Raw genomic sequence first — 20,639 nt, forward strand, 5'->3', positions numbered from 1 at the left:
CAAGCCCTGGCCCCTTACCCCTGGCTCCCTGCTCACCCGGAGCCTCAGTGCATCGAGGAGCTTCGGTCAACAGAGGCAGCGTCTCCTGAGGGACCTGAGCCCCACCGTGCTCAGAGCCGCGTGGGAAGGGGGCAGGGCTGGGAGCTCCACGCTCAGCTACTTCCACTCAGCCTGGAGCTTGCAGCCCCACCCCCTCACCACGTGGCTCTGAGTAGGGAGGGGCTGAGGGGTCCTGCTGGAGCCACGCTGCAGCTGTCCAGGACGCTGCTGGATGGGCTGAGGCTTCGGGAGAGGGGAGGGGAGGAGACAGGGCCGGGGATGGAGCCTCAGCAATGCTCGTGAGGGCCCCTGCGGAGTTTGAGGCCTGGGGCAAATTGCCCCACTTGCCCCTCCCCGGGCGGCCCTGAAACACACATCCCCCCTTGATCCCCTCCCTCCAGCTACTGTGAGTGAAATTAACAAGGATGCCTGAAGCCTAGCCCTGGGGGCTGAACCATCAGGGAACAGTTGAGTTTAAGCTATTCTTATGCAGGGAGCAGGCTTCTTTCACCCTCCCTCAGTCAGTCTCCTTTTCTTACCAGTCCTCCGTACCGGCCCATACCCGCTTACTTTCACCTCTGTCTATCTACCTCTGTGCGCGCTGCCAGTTGGCACCAAGAGGTTTCTAGATCAGAGTGCCTAACCTAATGCAATCACCCAAGCATTAGCTGATAACAAGTATAGTGTTTTTCTTTCCAAAAGAAGATGTGTTCTTTGAAGAATATTGAGGTGGAACAGCAAAAGGAACTTGATTCCAAGGAAAAGTAAAAAACAAACAAATAACAATCCTTGGCCTGTGTGATCTGGGTTACTCCTGGGCACAGTACAAACCGCTACCAAGACCCTAGTCAAGTGTAACAAAAGAGGTTTGTTTGACTGTCACAGCCTTATCCCACAACAAGCAAGGCATGGTAAAAAACAATAGTCGCTCATCAGGCCTATCTTTCTTCAGGGAGACTCTGGCAATAGGCAGTCTCTCAAGCTGTTTCCATCATATCTAAGGTTTACAGGTTGATTCAGTGGCACTCAGCACCACCACTATACAAATTGTTCCAGAACCCCGGTCTCAGAGGTCAGCCCTCCAACTGAGCTATGCTCTCCTCTCCCAACCCCTCCCCCCAGCCCAACACCTGGAGGGCAGGTACAGTGAAGTAAGGCTGTGTTAACCCTTTCCCGACTAGAGTGGAACCCCATCACGTCTGTTACCATAGTATGTAGAAATATATGTGTAAAGACTCATAAGAATCTGAAAAGTAAAAATAAAAGAAAATAAATAAAAAATGACAGAAGATCAAGAAGTTTCAAGCCTTTCTTTTGCTGTTACTATTGAATATCTCAGGCCCTGATCCTCACTCCACAGCAGTTTTACACCATGGAGTACATGGCAGTAGCCCTAAATTTTCTTACTGAAAGAAGTCGTACAATATTCAGGTCTGACATGACAGTAAATCATTGTTTTGCAGCACATACAACTTAATAATGATTTTTTACACCTTGTCATCTTATTGTCCCCGTCCTTTACCACAGGGACTTTTTTTACTTAGGAAGATCAGTGACCCTTCTTCAGACTTTGTGCTTATCTACACTAGAAACTTGTGTAGGTGAAACTGTACTAAGGCTATAAATGGAATTTTTGTTCATAATGTTTCCCAGATGTATTTAAATTTGATTCATTTCTATGCTTCATTGTGTCCCACTGTATACCTCTCTGATCACTCGGACACTGTGTCCAATGCATTCTTTTGCTTATTTGAAGTTTTGCCTGGTTGCTAAGTTTGATGCTCACACTATAGGCAATCTTCACATGTGCGATGGGGGTAATGTTTTTACTTTCTACTGATGGATAGAGTGGACAGGAGGATGAGGTTAGAATTTTTTATTTCTGCCCAAGGCAACAGAAAGACTCAATCTAGCATGGCAGCTTGCCTAATGTACTTGGATTTGATATACTATCAGTACTTCTTCCGATGGAGAATCCAGAGAAGTTAATGTCACCTCTCAGATGACCCCATCATGAGATTTTTTTCTCTCCTCTGTTGCTGGGATAACAGTGTAAGGTTTATTCAATCTCGTCTCAACCCAGTTAACTGTGATTCTTGATAGTTGGAAGAAATAATTCCTGCACTGTTAGTTTTTCTTTTTTTCCTGGTATTAGAATGGCTTGCTCTAATATTATAGCAGTTTCCAAAATAAAACTGAAGGATCAACAGCTGGTGAATGAATGAAGCGAAGTTGAGTGTCACTGTCGATAGAAGTAGTGAGTATCATAGATGCGCTGAGTGAGAAAAAACACTTACACACATTCTTAAGTACATCTCTATTCAGGACAGCCCATAAACATGCGCTTTAGGGCTGTCTTGAATATAGCTGTTTTCCTGAATAGGGGACAGAGATTGTGGACTTCTTAGATTAATGAAAAAGGCATGCATAGTGAAATATTCAGATGCTGGGAACGTACTTACTGCTACTGTCCAATAACATACCTCATGTGTACCTCGATTGGAAAGTTCATTAAACATAGTGTATTCTTGTCATGGAAAAAGTTTACTAATATGAAACTCGGTTGGGGGCAAAACATTATGTTATTTGGCTTTGTTTTGTTAAATATGCTGATTATAGTATTCAAGAAACTAAGTCATTCAGTTCATACTTTAGACCGCACTGATTTCATATGTAACATTTGCTAGTGTGAACCCCTTTTGTTGTATTTTTATATATAAGCCCTCATTTGTTAAGTCAATTAAAAGCTTCCTATTGACTTCAGTGGGTTTTGGATCAGGCTCACACAGATTATTTTACTGTTACCTATAAGCAATCTGTTCTTTAACTGTAACTGTACAATCCTACACCACACTTCATACTTTATCTTGTTTGTGACACAAAAACATAAGTACAATCTGAGTGACGTGCAGTGATTTTAAAAAAAGCACTATGCTACAGACCAGTTTTCATATCTAACAATGTGTTTATATACAAATAAATAAACAATAGAAAACTAGTAGATAAAATACTTAAATAATTACTTAGTTGCTCATTTATTTTATAAAGAGATTTTACTGTATTTGGAAGTTTTAAAAAAAGGACATTTTCTGGTAAGCGCATTCATAGGAGACTAGAGATGTGGCAAGATAAATCTCAAAGGTCTGGTCAGAAAGTTGTATTGCAGAACTTGCAGCAGACCAGATGTCTCAACTTTTTCTGACTCTTTTATTAACATTTACACTGTAAAAGCATATAATCATAGCCAGAAAAAAAACTGGGAGTATAGACTGAGGCCACATTCAAATTCAGCATGATACTTAAGTATACATGTAACTTTAAGCATGTAAACAGTCTCATTGACTTCTTTGGGACTAATCATGCTTAAAATTGGGAATGTGCTTAAGTGCCTTGCTAAATCAGGGCCTAAAATTTTGCTTAAGAACATGACAATTATGTGTGATTACAAGGTAAGCTGTAAGCTATCTTGTTTTTTTTAAATATATTGCTGATTTTATATCACATGCCACACAGAAAAATGATGATTAACTTGGTGATGAGAGAAGAGGAAACAATTTACCTTTGCTTTTAATCAAACAGCATTTTTCTCATTCAGGAACATCGGGAAAACAGGGATGCAAAAACCATTCTATTTCAGAATCAGATTGCTATCCTCACAGTAGGGTGATTATATTATTCAGCACAAACTGATAATATTAGTGCTTTAAAAGTTTACTAACACCATTTAAAAAAAAGGCATTGACAATTTGTATGCAGATATGATTGTTCTGGAAGGTAAGTGACAAGTGTGTCTAGTATGTGAAACCAAGTTCGAGTCTGCCCAATCTAGCTGCTTTGAGAAAGATGGACATTGAGTTGAATAATGGCAGCTCACTGAATGTTCCAAAAATCACTATGAGAACTGCTTTGATCATTTGTAGTTCAGTATTTTTCTGTTTTTTTCTTTCAGGATTTCGGTTCAGATTTTCAAAGCTGCCTAAATAAAATTGACAGGAATTGGGCTTTCCAACTCTGTTGGTTGCATTGAAAACCTCACCTTTTCACTGGGCAGAAATAAAGTGTCAGTATCATTTCCCAGAGTTTTCATGTTGTGAGCTATGTTCAGACACAGTGTTTTTTAAAAGCTCTGGTCATTCCTGGTACAAGTCTACAGTAGATGTCCCAGAATCAAAGATGCTGCGAGTTAAAATTAGTTTCACTGCCTTCCTGAACCAACGGTAGGAAAACACATAAATCAAGGGATTGCAGGCTGAATTAAAGTAAGCAAACCAGATAAAGACATCAAAGAGAACTGGTGGGGTAATGAAATTTAGAAGACAATCTACCATGGTGTCTATAGTAAAGGGCAGCCAGCAAGGAGATAGATTCCTATATCTGTACCAAGAGTTTTAGCTGCCTTTCTTTCCCTCTTTGATGCTCCTAAGTGTAGCCCACATCCAGCACTCTTGTTCATGTTGCTTATCTGTCTAGCTTGCCTGTTTGCCACAATAAATATTTTCACATACAATGTTATCATTATGAGGCAGGGGAAGAAGAAGACAGGGAAGTTCAACCAGCCCCAGAGCTTGTTGAACAGCAGCTGACATCTACCAACACAGGGCATGTCTTGTAAGAAATGGCCCAATCCTTCTTCAATTGCATTGGTATAGAGCAAGACAAAAGTATAAATCATGGGGACCCCCCATCCTATCACTATATATACGCATGCCATTCTTATGGTAAACTTAGTGGGGTAGAGCAAAGGATCACAGATAGCATAGTGACGATCAATGGAAATAAAACACAGATGAAATATAGAGGTCAAACAAAAGACAGTGTCCAGAAAGGTATGCAGCCTACAAAAGTCATCTCCAAAATACCAGCAGCTCTCCACAGATCGGATGGTGCTGAAGGGCAGCACCATTATCCCCAGGAGGAGATCTGCAAGGGCCAGGGAGAGTAGTAAGAAGTTGGTGGGGGTATGTAGGGTATTGAAGTGGGAGACTGCAATCACCACCATCAGGTTCCCCAGTACGGTGAGCAGCATGCCCATGGCACAGGACATGTAGATGGCCAGCTGGATGCCAAAGGAGTGAAGCGTTCTGGAGCAGGAACTATTCACTTCATAGCACAATGGAGTGGCCACCACTTCATTAGCACCTGGCTTCTGGACAGAGCTCATTTCTTCCTTACCAGCTGTATCCACCTTCTCCAGCTCTTCCACACTTCAAATAAATGACTGCTTTTAATGGGGATCCAGATGCTTTATCTTCTATGTGAAAAAGAATAAGAAATAAGGTAGGAGGGAAAGAAGACCACATGTTCATGAATACATTGAAGAGTTTCTATCTTTCAAATGAAAAAGGCCAGTTTTTTGATGAATTTGCCCTTAACTTTTTAAGGCATATTTTTTTATATATATATTCCATTTACTTTCTCAGTCAAAAACATTTATTTATACAACCACTTGGACTAAATAAAGGAAATACAGCAAAGTAAACTGAAAGGGAGACTGAGTAAACATTCTGTCATGGAAGTATATTGAGTACAAGTCTCTGGAAGCTGGAGTGTGTGAACGGGTCTTTACAGCTGACCCTAGACAATAATGAATTAGTTCTTGTGAATTTCCACCGGTAGTGATGTTTTCCTTCAATTAATTTTTTGAGAAGTTTGCAATCAGTAATGAAAATAAGTATTTTTATTGTGAGACTGACTAGAAACTGTGTTTGGTTCTTATGGACAAATGATCTTTTCTTACAAAAAAAGCCATGCCATATTGCAGATGAAAAATACAAAAGGGCAAATTGCTCATTTTGGTATACTTCCAGTTACAGAGATCAATATAGAACACTATGACTAATAGACTTCCTAAAACACTAGCACTACTTTTCTCCCATGTCATTGCTATGTAACTCCTTATTCGATCGGAAAAGTAACCATAATAAATAAAGATGTATACCTGAGAATTTTCAATGAGTATTTTTAATGAATCAGATAATTAACCAATATGACTTTAAACGCATATTAATTATGTGCCTTGAAAGTCACATTTAGACAGATGTACTTAAATATATATTTTCCTTTATTTTATTTCATTTTTTAATAATCACTAAGGTTGCAGCCAGAATTAGTGAAGGAAGTTAATTTCTGAACAAACACACACACACAATGATTTCTTAACTGAAATAAAATATAATTATAAAACTATGCTTATAAATCCGTGGTACTTACAGTAAAACAGAATCTCCTATTGTTGTCTCACATGATCTATATTACAGTGAGTGGATTCCTCTTCTAACGATGTATCTATTGGCATACGTGGGAGATGTGAGATTAATCAACGCCTTATATAATCCAGATGGAGAGATGGGTCCCTCAGATGAATAACATGCCTGAGGGAATGCACAAAGCATTATTTGTGCAACAGAACATAACTTGTTTTAAGGAACAAAGAATCTTTAACATGCTCATGCTCACTTGCCCATAGAATCTATGGACCCCTTTTAGAGGATGCCTATGAACCTCCTTGGCTATGGCTTTCACTTGGACGGGCACTAATAGCACACAACCATATTTTCTTGTAACATCCCTGCATCCCCACTCATTCCTGCAGATTCCAGCTCTCCTTTGACTTTTCCTCCACCACATGGTAATAGGCTCCCAATGTCCATCCCTTTTACCTCAAAAACCAAGCAAGAAATCACAATGCCCCATGATCTTCCATATTTTATTGTGAGAGCCTGTCCTGCCCTCAATCCCACAAGAAGTTCCTGACCAACTAAGATTTTCTCATCACCCAGAAAAGGTGATTATTATAATCTTCCCTCCCAATAGACTTGCGGTGAATTTTAAAACAGGCTCCTGGCTCCCAGACTAAACCCTTCATGTCCACAAATCTCTCCCTCCTTTTTTGATCTCAAATTCATGACCCTCTGACTACCCACAAATCTGTCACAGACTCCCTGAAAATACTCTTTCTCACCTGGACTCTCCTCACAATATCTGCTGCCTTGAACTGCAGCTCTAGGTTCTTTATGTGCTCCCTAAACAAGATCTTTGCCCTTTGCCACACTTCCTCCCTACTTCTGGTCCCCTCACTAACATACCTTCAATTGTTCATGGTTTTTCCTCACCAGAACCCATTGTGACTGGGATACCAGGGGAGCTAGCTGAGGTCACTCAATTAGTGTGAACTGCAAATAATGGGGGAGATAATCTCCAAAGCCGGTGGATATTCCAATACTTAGATTTATCAAGCCAACACAAAACGGCCTCTATAATACCTCACTGATTACACAGAAGCCAACAACATAGTCCCGTTAAAGCAACCCAGCCTCAGGCCTCCACCCAGACACCCAAGTCAAATATGATGAGGATCAATGAAAATCTTATTCATCGTATAAAAAAGTTCTACCAATCCCAAAGGATTGGACACATTATCTCCCAGGTTAAATGAATATTCCAGATCTTGCCCAAATACATGCTTACAGACAATTCTTATGAAATAAACTAAAATTTATTAAAAAAGAAAAGAGAGTACTGGTTAAAAGATCAGTATATATGCAGACATGAGTACAATTCTTGAGATTCAGATTCATAGCAGAGATGGTGAGCTTTGTAGATTCAAAGAGTTCTTTCAGAATTAGTTCATAGGTTATAGTGTAATGTTAATATTCAGGGTAGTCCAGTAAGAACTGGGATCTCAGACTTGTGGCTTAAGCGTCTCCTGTATGAAGCAACAGGTGGACCTGAGATAAAAAGGATTGGGACCCAAACATCTTTATACAGTTTCAGGCCTTCTTATCACACTTCGGAGTTCTTCATCAAACAATAGGCAATAATGGGGACTTTTGAAGTAGATTAATTTCCTAAGCATTGCCAGTAATTAACTACATGGATTTACATAAGGCAATTTATCCATTAGGTAGTCTATCACAAACTTTAAACTGACATATAGACAATGACATTATTTCACCCAAGATTCATGTAAATGTTAATATTCCCTGTTGATGTCTGAATCAATAGCTATAGTGACAGATAGGAACTATCTGTTTACATGACTAGCATTTAAGATATAAGTAAACACATACAATTAGTATCACCTCTAATTCTCCAATAATACAGGTTTACACTTCAAAGTTCTAGCCTATCTATAATGGAATGATCTAATTACCATTTCTAACATGTCTCTATAGGTTGACCCTGGGTCAATTAGCCTGCAGGATGCTTAACCCTTTCTGGCCATGTGTCACACTTTGTATAAGATTCGTTGCAATTATATAACAGTGGTAGCAATAATAATTTGCATGGTTATATTTTAATTAGACAACATCACACTTCCATCTCCCACTCCCTTGATGTCCCCTTGCCTCTCATTCCCTCTACTCCTGCCAAGCATTTTCCAAATGAACAGTGTAGCAGAGCAAACAAAAATGGGAAAGGAAGTGTGGAGGTCCCGCAGAGAGATTGCCATGGCAAAAGTGGGAGGCACACTTTTTATATGGATCTTTAAGAGGGTATTATGCTGAAGTTGGAGCCAGTTCTTATCTTTCTAAACTGGTACGCTTTCCATGGCAGATCTCAAGAAATGATACTACATCCTCTATCTTGAGTGGAAAAAAACTTCCCCAAAACTTTCTTCATAAAGACTATAAGGGCAAGACCTTGGACAATTTTTCCAATGGCATTTGAAGTTTTCCACTTGTGTTTTTGCAACATAATGAAAATTTCTGCCCTATATAAAAAAATCATAAAGAAAAATGGTGAATTTTGCATAACAAACTGCCAGAGAAAAAGGTTGCTGCCATGACACTTCCAAACACTGGACATATATACAGAGAAAGAGAAAGAGAGAGAGAGAGAGAGATTATGTTTACAATATCAAAGGTTTTTATGGGCATTGAATAGCTCATCAGATTACTAATATAGTATCTATCTGTCTTTGTTGTTTCATCATCTTCACTATCTTCAGATTCTTCTACATTTTAATATAAAATGAATTCAAGGTCTCTTTCCAATTCCAAGTATGAATGTATCTACATCAGAATAATAATCCTGTCTATCTAAGTATATATCTATCTGTAGAAATAACGGCACGGGAAGTTATATCTAATGGTTACTCAGGTGCCTGGCACTTTGATCAGAGTCCGATTCCAACTCAAAGGTCAGATCCAGAGATGGGTCAGGAGTCAAACCAAAGGTTAGAACTGAAGTCAGAGTGAGGAGTCAGTCAAGCCAGGGACTGAAGCCGGAGTCAGTGTAAGGGTAAGATGTAGAAGCAGGGATGGTGAGCAAGGCAGGAAAGCAAGAACAAGGAACAGATGGGGGAATGGGATAAGAAGGACAAGAATCAAAACCAGGGTGGACGGTAGGGCTTAGGAATCAGGTAAGTATACAGAGTCCATAGTAGGAGCCATCCAAGATTCACCTAGTTTCTCAGACAACTTCCTGGGACTATTTATAGTTTATGTAGTACGAGCCAGTCAATCAATGGGCCTGGATGACTCCCCCAGTAATGAGCTTTGTGGATAAGGCCTTTGTGAGCTAGAGCTTGGCTGGACTTCTTCTCCACTGGTTCAGATGAGCTGCTGGGTGGCATCTATGGTGAGCACTGGGGTTTGAGACTTGCAAACTCTTACATCACCCCCCTCCTCTTCAAATATATGGGCAGTGGTCTGGGTTTTCCATGGTGTTTTTTGTGGAAAGAATTTACCAGGTGAGGAATCTGGACATTCTCGCCTATTCCCAGAAGCACTCTTCAGGATTGTAGCCTTCTCAATCTACCAGGGTGTTGGTTGGAAGCTGTGAGGGAATGTGGGGTTTCAGAAACAGGCAGGAAGGCAGGGCTCAGGAGTCAGGCAAGTAGGCAGTGTGCATAATATGAGCCAGCCAGGGAATCACCTAGTGGCTTAGGCAGCTTCCTGTGCCTCTTTCTGGTTTAAGTATTGCTTCTCAGCCAATCAGAGGGGCTAGAAGAGTCCCCCAGTTTAGAAGCATTGTGGGTGGGGATTTTGTGAGCTAGAGCTTGGCTGGCCCTCTTCTCAATGCTTTGGTAATCTGGTGGGTGATGACCACAATCTGTGTACTGGCTGGGGGCCCATGGGCCTGGTGTTGCAGCTTGTGATCCCTCACATTATCTATATATGATATCTATAAAGTGTTCATCACCATTGTATTTAGGTGGCAAATATCAAAACTATAGATAGGTCTTAACTGTCCAAAGCAACTTCAATTGTCCACTTCACCATTATACATTTGGGTCCCTCCCCTCTTTTCTTTCTTTCTCTCTTTCCTTCCTCATCACCTACTGGCAATGTAACAAGAAATCATCTAATCAGTGAGAGAAAGTGTCAAGGTTCCCTCCCCACTCTGAACTGTGGGGTACAGATGTGGGAACCCGCATGAAAGGCTCCCTTAAGCTTATTTCTACCAGCTTAGATTAAAACTTCCCCAAGGCACAATCATATCCTTGTCCTTGGATGGTATTGCTGCTACCACCAAGTGATTTCAACAAAAATCCAAGAAAAGGGGCCACTTGCAGTCCCTGTTTCCACAAAATATTCCCCGTAACCCTTGACCCCGTTTCCTGGGGAGGCTTGAGAATAATATACTAATCAATTGGTTACAAAGTGAGCACAGAACAAACACCTGGGTTTTTAGGACAGTGGAAATCAATCAGGTTATTAAAATAATTTTATTTTTTTAAGAAAGTAAAAGAATCACACCTGCAAAATCAGGATGGAAGGTAACTTACAGGGTAAATAAAAAGATTAAAAACACAGAGAATTCCCCTCTAGGCTTAGCTTCAAAGTTACTAAACAAAACAAAACAAAAACAGGAATAAAACTCCCTCTTAGCATAGGGAAAATTCACAAGCTAAAACAAAAGATAATCTAATGCAGTTCCTTGCCTTTACTTACAATTTCTGTAAATTTAGATGTATTATTTCAGGTATCTTTTCAAGAGATGATTTATCTGCTTGGTCTCGCTCTCTCTATTCAGAGAGGGAATAAACAAAGAGAGCACAAACAAAACCTCTTGCCCACCCCACCAGTTTTGAAAGTATCTTTTTTACTTATTGGACCTTTTGGTCAGGTACTAACCAGGTTAGCTGAGCTTCTTAACCCCTTACAGGTAAAGTTATTCTGTAACTCTGGCTGGGAATTATTTTCTGTTACTGTATACATAAAGGTTGTTAGTCTTTCCTTTATATTTATGACAGAAGGTTTTCACAAAAGAGGAGGTGCACATTATGTTCTGGAAAAGGCGAGACTTGGTCTACACATTTTTTATAGATATCTTTTATTTGCTTGAGCAAACAAAGGCATCTGATTCCCAGTGCAGTCAATATGGCATATTCTGTGTCAGTTTTTCAAAGAGTGACTCAGCTGCTGAGCCCACAAAAATCTGGACACACATGCAAAATACATAATCTAACATTATACAGTTTTTGCAATATCATGCCCATATATATGCTATCACCTGATGTATGCAAATATCCACTTAATTGAGTAAATGGTGTGCATGGGGGGGGGGATGTTGTGAGTGCATTGCATCCACAGGCATTTTTGCCAGCACTTTCAATACACCCTCTGTTGATGGTTTAGTCATGTATGTTTAAACAGTGTTATTTTAAAAAACAATCTCCAAGCAGGGAGTGGAGGACTTAGCAGTGCGCTGGCATTGCCTGTTAGCTGTGGATGCAACCAGTTAGACGAACACTGCAGAAATCTGACCAGCACAGGAAATACAAAAGATATGGGAGAGAGATTGTCATGCAGCATTCTCTTTCTTTTACAGGCAATTCTTAGGACTCAAGGCCTTACTGTATAATAAGAAAGTACATATTCTATCCATTATTTGGGAGCCAAAATTTAACAAAGAGTTCTATCTGAAACAGCTGTAGTCAAAAAGTTCTTAAGAAGACTCATACTAATTATGGGTGTTTAAGATCATGAAAACTCTGCAAAAAGACCGTTAATGAGACACCCATTATAGCCTCTCCCCAGACCTCACTCATTCCCTTTGCTGTTTTGCTGCATTTTGCGGCTGACTGAACACGAATCTCACAAGGGAATCCTCAAACAAGAACAGCTTCTGTAGGTCTATTCCCTGAGCTCTGTCTGATGGCCTGCTCAGTGTTCAAGTTTTTAAAAAACATTCTTTAAGTACCTGTGAAATCGCACTCCATAGCAAAACTAAAAACTGAAATTATTTTAAAAAGTCAAGTTTAAACTGGGAAAAAGAAGCCACTAACATGCTGAGTGGCATGGCACATGAAGGGCAAAATGGTAGGCTTCCTGAATAATAAGGACTGAAAGATCAGATTCTCCAGTCTGCTTTGTCCTCCATAAGTGTAAGCAGCACAAAGTGGCCTTAAAACCTCTGGAGGTGGCCAGTCTAAAGTTCCCTTTAAACAAGGAAATGTTGCATTGGCATAAAGTTGGCAGGAATAGCACAGCTGCTTCTTGCATTAACTGCTCCCACCCCAAAGTGGCCAGCATAAGGAGAGGGAAGGTGCAATGTGGGCTGGGACAGTGATCTGTTATGTCCAGTTCTCCACTGGCTTAATATAACTGTGCAGAAATAACTTGCACTGGAGTTAAGCAACTTCAGATCAGGGAGCTACAGCCAATTCTCTCTGGCTCCAACCTCTAATCAAGTCCTTTATTTCTAAGTATTACTCCTGGGGGAATTCTGCACCACTGCACACATGCAGAATTCGTGTCCCCCCCTCACAGATTTCTTTGCTTCCCCTCAGAAAAAATGGCTTTCTGATGGGGAAGCAAATGGAAGCCACAAGAGCAGTCATGTACCCCTTCTCTGAGCATGGACACATGGTTTTGGGCACCTGGAGCAGCTGATGGTGCAGCAAATCACTGTGGTGGGAGGGTGGGTGGCTAGGTCAGACCCTCTTGTCCACCAATCCCCGTGCATCCAGGCCACTACTGCTGTCTCCCCCCACACACCAGAATCCCCCCCCCCCAAGCCCTCTGCTGAGTCCCACATCTCCAACACCTGGCCCTTCCCAGCCACAGCCAGTGGCTCCTACCCTGTGTCAGGCTCAGCTGCTAGTTCCAGTTGGGCTGGGGTTGGGGAAGGAGTGCACTTCTACAGAGACCAGCTGAGCCCGAGCCAAATCCATCTCCAGAAAACTGACCTGTCTCCAAATCTCCCTACCCTGCATTCTGCCCCATCGCTCCTCAGCCACCAGGGGAGGGGTCACTGTACAGGGAGCTGCTTCCCCATCTGCCCAACCTGTCCCATTGCCCCTGCACTCAGACTCTCCACAATCAGCCCCTGTGCATCCAGATGCCCCCGCACTTGGACTCTCCCAGTGAGCTGCCCACACCCAGATTACCGCCACCTTGATCTCCCCTCACTAAGCCCCTCCACACTTAGATCCTGTCTGTCTGCCTACACAAGGTGTGCCTAGCAAATAGGGACAGGGCCTCGGGGTGTTTCTGTGGAAGGCCCAGCTCTTGCACTATTTCAGGATCAGGTACAGCCTCACCATCGAGTTCATATCCTGGGTGGGGGTGGGGCTGAAGGGTGATCTTCCACTTCCATGTAGCCAGTGGCATGTACTCCCCACTGCCATGCTGAAGTCTCCACATTATTTATTGGCAAATAAAATTTGAAGAATTTTGCAGAATTTTAAAATATTGTGCACAGAATTTTTTTTTTGGTGCAGAATTCCCTGAACAGTAAAGTATACAAAGGTCAGTATAACCAGGCTCACTTCACTCCTTCTTGGCTCCCTAGGATCAGAGGGCATGTTAAGAGGCAGCAGGGGAAAGAAAGGGATGTTCTGGAGAGAGGCTTTTCCGGGTGCCCCGCAATACATGGAGCTGAAAATGGAAGATACAGTCATCAGCCGCTGGGGGATGACAAGGAGAGACCCAGCTGTCAGCAGCCTGGGACTCCTGGTGTCTGACAAAATTGCAGGGGAAGCCTAAAATTGTGGGATCTGCAATTTCCGCACTATTGCAAATTCAGTAGGGCATTATATATAAGACATTTTATTATTTTTTTATTTACTCCCAGGGTCTAAACTTCATCTTATCATTGTTCTGTCTGGATGAAGGTACATAGTTTCATAAGCATTACAAAATTAGTATGGCAAATATGAAGTAGTACTAGTTCTTCACCACAAGAGATCTTCTTTGTCTTCTTTGTCCCACCGACAGGAGCCAGCATAAAGAGGTGAAGTTTGGATTGGACCATAAAAGAGAACAAACTTAGGCACCACCATCTGTCCTCTTTCAGAAATGCAGCCATACTGTGTCAGACCAAGAATCCATCTAGTCCTGTATCTGGTCTTCCAAGACTGGCCAATTTCAGATGCTTCAGAGGGTATGAACAGAACAGATAATCATCAAGTGGTCCATCCCCTGTTGTCCACTCCCATCTTGTGGCAAACAGAGGCTAGGGACTCTCAGAGCAAAGTGTTGCATCCCTGCCCATCCTGGCTAATAGCCATTGATGGACCCAACACCTAGGAACATATCAAATTCCTTTTATGAACCCAGTAATACTTTTGGCCTTTCACAACATCCCCTTGCTCCTCTGAGCTCCCACATATTCATTGGGACCATCTCATCTGATCTCAGCTACTTTGACAATACATGGAGACAGAGGTGATTTCTCAGCAGCTACAACCCAAACAGAACACTGAATCAATGAACATTCAGAACACTTTCTCATTAGAGACTTAATTACTCATTGATTGGCATGTAGGAGACTGGCTTGTATAGCTTGCATGTAGATAAAGATCAGTTATTCAGCCAGAGAAAACATTTTGAGCTTAGTTCTGTTACCCTTATACATGTCGAGAATTAGAGAAAGATACCCTCAGTTGGATTAAGGATGGAGTTGGTGGGCCCAAAACGTTGGGGAGAACATTTTTTAAAAGGGGCAACTATATAAATTAGTGCTTAGATACTGGAGTTGGAGAGAAATGACATTGTAGAATAGCTGTTAAAATGATCACTGTGTGTACAGGAACACAGCTGGATAGAATGTACTGTATAATTTTCTAGATTATTCTCTCACTTTCAACTATCCAGACAGACAGCTCACTAAGATAGCATGCTAATCCTTAAACAATATCTATAGAGACACACTACAAATGAGTTTCTTCAAAAGCATGTGCAGATTCTTGTAAATATTGTCAATATATAGGGCCCTATGTGAACTGTTCTAAAAGATCTTCAGAAAGAGCATAGGCATCTATTAATGCTAATCCATTCATAAGAGCCCTACTTGGTTAATCAAGTACATGTGGGAAACAAAGTAAGAGTAGAGGAATCTGGTCTGAAGATTGTACCAGTCACAATCATTTTAAATGCTTTGCGAAACCAAGAGTAAAATAAACCATAAATGATTGGATTACAAGTAGAATTGCAGTATCCCAGCCAGAGGAAGGCATTGTACAAGTCTTCAGGTGTTGAGAAGTTAAGAAAAGGATCAGCTATCGTAAGAATAAAGAAAGGCAGCCAACAAAACACAAACACCCCCATGACTATACTTAAAGTTTTAGTTGCTTTGTTCTCTTTTTTTGTGGAGATTTTGTTTTTCATTACAGAGATGCATTTTATTGCACTGGGGATTTTAGCAATTTGTCTTGAATGTTTTCTTGCCACTGTAAATATGTGGACATAGATAACCACCATCACTGTGCCTGGGAAAAAGAAGGCTATAAGAGAAGCCATCACTCCCCAGAGCTTGTTAAGTACGAAGGCACAGAAACCACAGCAGTTAATGGAAGTCACATGTTCTTCAATGCCAACAATATTCAGCTCTGAGAAAACTAGGCCAAAAGCCAATAAGAATGGGACAGACCAGCTAATTAATAAAAATAGCACTATCACAGGGATAGTTATTTTGGTGACATAATACAGTGGGTCACAAACTGCATAGTAACGGTCAACAGAGATAAAACACAGATGGAAAATAGAGGTGGTGCAGAGCATTATATCACAACAAGTATGGATTTTGCAGAAGCGGTCTCCAAAATACCAGCATGACTCAATAGACCTGATCATACTGTAGGGCATAACCATGAAACTAAGCAAAAAGTCGGTAGTTGCCATGGAGCAGATCAGGAAGTTGGTTGGAGAGTGAAGCTGTTTGAAATGAGCGATGGAAATGATCACAAGCATATTTCCACCCATTGTGAGCACTATTGCTCCCACCATGAAGATGTACATAGCCCAAAGACTGCTTGTAGACCTTACATTTCTAGGACATGAATTGTTAACAGAGTCAAAGCAATACTGCACACTCCGTGGACTCCAAAGGTTGGATGAATTCATGAAGTGGGATCATTGATAGGAACCTTTTCAAAAGTATTATAATACAGCCAGTTCTGAGGAAAAAGAAAAACGAAATAAAAAAGTGATATGAACAGTAGCACCATTTGCAGACCTATGTTTCACATTAGTTTATTAGCATCTAAAATTAAAAATAATGGGCCTGATTCTGCTCTCAGTTGCATTCATGTCAATTCAGAATAAATCTCATTTACTTCAGAGGATTACTCTAGACTTACACCAGTATAAGAGAAAGCAGAATTTGGCCCAATGCTAACAAAAAGGGAATGGGCTGAATCATTTCCTAAATCCTTTTGAATCTTAAGGTGCTCAAAAACACTTAGTAATATTGGATATTTTTGCTGTGGAGTTTGCATTCAACACTATAAGCACCTTGATAAGAGCTTTGTAAAGTGAAAGCCTCAAACACATGAAACTCACCTGATTTCCACAGCTCTACCCATCACCTCAGAGATCTTTGTTCTTGGAGATACTGCCCATACTTCCAAGAGAGACATTACAGCATCAGGAAACCCAAATTGGTTGATGCTATAAAGATTTTAACATGCAACACTTCATAAGAGCCTCCTCGTTTTAGCATGCTTGCCAGTAGGCCACTGAGTGTGTACCTGCAGAATTGTTTCTGTTTGTAATATTAATCCACTGAGGTGCATACCCTCAACACATACTTGGCCAGGATTAAGAGAAATATAATAGCATCGTGCTGAGGAGTCATTCGGGTTTGCTAAACAATCTGTGCGTCAAAGCACTGAAAGATTTGAAAAACAGGTTAAACAACATCCAGTTTAGTGAACTGTATTAATCCTTTATTATGGATAATTGTTATTTAAGACTCTGTTTTTATTTAACCAGTGTTTATTATTACAGATATACATGTGTAAGAAGAAAAAACCCATGTATGTCACCTTACAGTCTGCACACTTTCATCTACATGCTACTCCTTATGTCAGCAAACTGCTACGCAGTTCCTCTGGTATACAGCAGAATCCCAGTTAAGGAACACCTCAGGAACAGAGGTTGTTCATAATTCTGAAATGTTCGTATCTCAGAACAAAACATTATGATTGTTCTTTCAAAAGTTTACAATGGAAGATTAACTTAATACAGCTTTGAAACTTTATTATGCAGAAGAAAAATGGTGCTTTAAACCTTCTAATTTTAAATGAAACAAGCACAGAAATAGTTTCCTTACCTTGTCAAATCCCTTTTTTTAAATCTTTCCTTTTAGTTTTTAGTAGTTTACATGTAACACAGTGCTGTACTGTACAACATTTGCTTTTTTTTTCTTTTCGGTCTCTGCTGCCTGCTTATGTATTTCTAGTTCCAAATGAGGTTTGTGATTGACTGGGCAGTTTGTAACTCTGGTGTTTGTAACTCTGAGGTTCTACTGTAATAGAATTAAAGTGATGGAGTTTGAAAGTGGCGACTATGTGTGATAGTGTGTGCACACACATATATACATAAATGTACACGTTATCTATATGTTATTAGAGTTTGAGAGTTTCACCGTGGTAAAATAAGGAATTGTATTTGGCCAGTAACACCAACAAGAGTTCCTGGTGACATCATAAACCACAAGACTCAAGTTATTGGGAGTTTCTCATGGTACAAGGTCTCCAGATTTAATTAGATGCTTAAAGTATGTATACGTCTGGGACTCATTCTTCAATAGAATACAGATTTTAATCAAACAAACTGCCCCATCCTCAAGCCCCATTTCTTCCTCCTTTCAATTCTATAGGTCTATATCCCTTCTCCTTTTTATCTGTCCCCTTTATTTGTCCCTCACATATTCCTGTTTTTCTTTTCTTTCTCCCAGCTTGTCAGGTTCATTAAGCTATTTCTGGATCAAAGAGTACATAAAAGCTTTCTGGCATACTTTTCAAAAATCCATTGGAAACGCCATTGTCTGATAAGAATATGAACATTTGCCATTATAAACATATTGCAGGTTTACAACAGGTATGCCAGGCTGATATCAAAATGTAGAGTCATTATAGTAGGGTTCATTATCTTATATAAATAATCATGTAATATGAATGCAAAAGCCAGTTCTGCTGTGTGTATGCTTAACATTTTGTGATCTTTCTCCTTTTTACACCGAAGATATAGAAAGTATCATATCTATTGTAGGCCAAAACCTTACCCCATTAAAGTCATTGAGAGTTTTAAAAATGACTTTGATGGAATTAATATTAGACCGTATGTCTAATAAAGTTTATTGCTATAAGCTTTTAAGCATGTGTATAACTTTATTCCAATGAACAGGGCTACTGAAATCAGTAGGTCTAGCCATCTGTGAATAAGTGTTTGCAGAAAAGGATTTTAGTATAGTATCTTGCTTTAGTACTTTGAAATAATATATGATATTAACATGCATAAGAAATATCATAATGTTTGCTCAGTAACAGATTTTGTAAAAGTAAACTCTCAGAGACTGCAATCTCATGAAAAACAACTTTCTAGCCCAGCCCTGCAGTCCTCACATTGGTAATTAGCAGTTCACTAATACCATTTACAGATGTTTTTATCTGTCATTGGAATAACATAAATTTTTGATGATACAGCTGCTCATCTCTAGACAGTTTCTCAACGATCTTGCCACACATTTTAAGATTCAATTGACTTCTTTATTCTACATCATGGATCAAGTTATTCTTATGATACAGAGACAAACATTTCCGCTGAATGAAACACTAGAAAACTTTTTGTCATTACAGTCATTCCATTATTGAGATTGGAAAATCAAATAAATTGCAGTTCTTCTAGTACTTTACAAAATGCAGTTGGTTACATCATTACCTGCGAGTAAAAGATGGTTTACCTGATATCTCTCTATAATTCATCTTTTCATGGAAAACATTTTCGGCTGTGATTTTTGCTTTTGTTTCCAGTCTCATTTCAGTTAGAAAATCTTCCAGTACAAATCAATGAACAGTTTTAGAGTTTATCTGTAAAATGTGCATAATTTTTTTTCTTATTACCTTAGAATAAGCTTTTTTGATTGCTTTTTGCTCCATGAGACTCCTTTGTGGCAATTCTCAGTGAAAATGCATTTGATTTTTTCCCTCTTTTCTTATCAGATTAACTGGGATGCTGCTAGTATATATACAACAAAGAAGACTTGTAGCTGTCTCTGGTGAGTTCACAAGTCTCCTATCATGTCTTTACTTTGGCAGATTTACTCTGTAACTCTTCTCTGCTGCTGCAGTTGAAAAAAATTATGCACAAACAATCCAGTGAGGAGATTATTTGATTTGGTTCACAGCCACATTGGAAATGGAAAGATGAACTTTACAACTACTTAAATATGTTAAATATAAACCCATGGGAGGTCTTTTAAATTATAACTTATAAGATTTATGGGACAGGAGCTGTCATTTACTCTGCTGAGTAGGGCTGATAGAAAATAATCTGTCAATTATTTTGGGAAAAAAAATTTTTTGGCTAAAGACATATTTTTTACAATAAGTGTCTGTTTTCAGTGGAAAATTTCAGTTTCTCATCCAAAAACTTAATGGCCACAAGTGAAAATATTTCATCCCAAGTCCAAAATATTCAGATCTGAAATGCTGCCACAGGGTCTCATGGGAATTGTAATTAGAGTGCCTGACACTCCAATTCTCCTCTCTCCACACTCCATTCCAATTTCCACAGCCAGACTTCATCTCCCATAATGCACCATGGCCATGGAACTCTCATGCTATATAACCTCTACTAAGCCAGAGGGGAGACTGTGGCACATCACAGAAGATGTAGTCCAATGAGGGAGCACAGCCTATAGAGGAGAATGGGGCCTGAGGCACTTGAACTAGAGCACCCAGGAGGCATTAAAGTAGAAAAGAACCTAAACATTTTCCAACTGAAATGAATGATTTTTCATTTTCATTGATATTTTCCATGGGGAAAAACCCTTATTTTCTAATGTCGATGGGACCCTAACCTGTCAGAGAGGTCTCTATGTTCTATTGCAATGTAGATGTTAAATTATAATAATTAAGTCTCAATTGAGATAAATGAAAAAAAGCAACTAGTGTAATGACTTCTAAAACAGGGGAATGCCTCATAAAAGAAAGCGAATCCAAAGATGATCATTTACATCTAGGGATGGGCAAAATACGCTAGAGATTATAAGTGTCTTGTTCTCCTTTTTCCATTTCCACAGTTCAGCCTTTGACCATTTCAACCCCTTAAACATTATGAAGGGTCCTGTAAGATCATTCTCACCATGTGTCTCCGCACGTCTAAATTCAAGCCACAACTAGACACACAAGTAGTGAAATACCA

General features: G+C 40.0%; 2 protein-coding genes across 2 annotated transcripts; both read right to left on the reverse strand.

The window, feature by feature from the left end:
- Window positions 1-4,169: 4,169 nt before the first annotated feature.
- TAAR5 (trace amine associated receptor 5) lies at window positions 4,170-5,200 on the reverse strand. Its single transcript, XM_032787487.1, is given in 2 exon segments — window positions 4,170-4,396; window positions 4,399-5,200. Coding segments are annotated over 2 exon segments (1,029 nt in total).
- Window positions 5,201-15,290: 10,090 nt separating this feature from the next.
- LOC116828949 (trace amine-associated receptor 4-like) lies at window positions 15,291-19,198 on the reverse strand. The gene is given in 2 exon segments (XM_032787484.1): window positions 15,291-16,387; window positions 19,177-19,198. Coding segments are annotated over 2 exon segments (1,119 nt in total).
- Between the last annotated feature and the right edge of the window lie 1,441 nt (window positions 19,199-20,639).

The sequence above is a fragment of the Chelonoidis abingdonii genome, chromosome 3 (genome assembly GCF_003597395.2).
Source record: "Chelonoidis abingdonii isolate Lonesome George chromosome 3, CheloAbing_2.0, whole genome shotgun sequence".
Lineage (NCBI taxonomy): Eukaryota > Metazoa > Chordata > Testudines > Testudinidae > Chelonoidis > Chelonoidis abingdonii.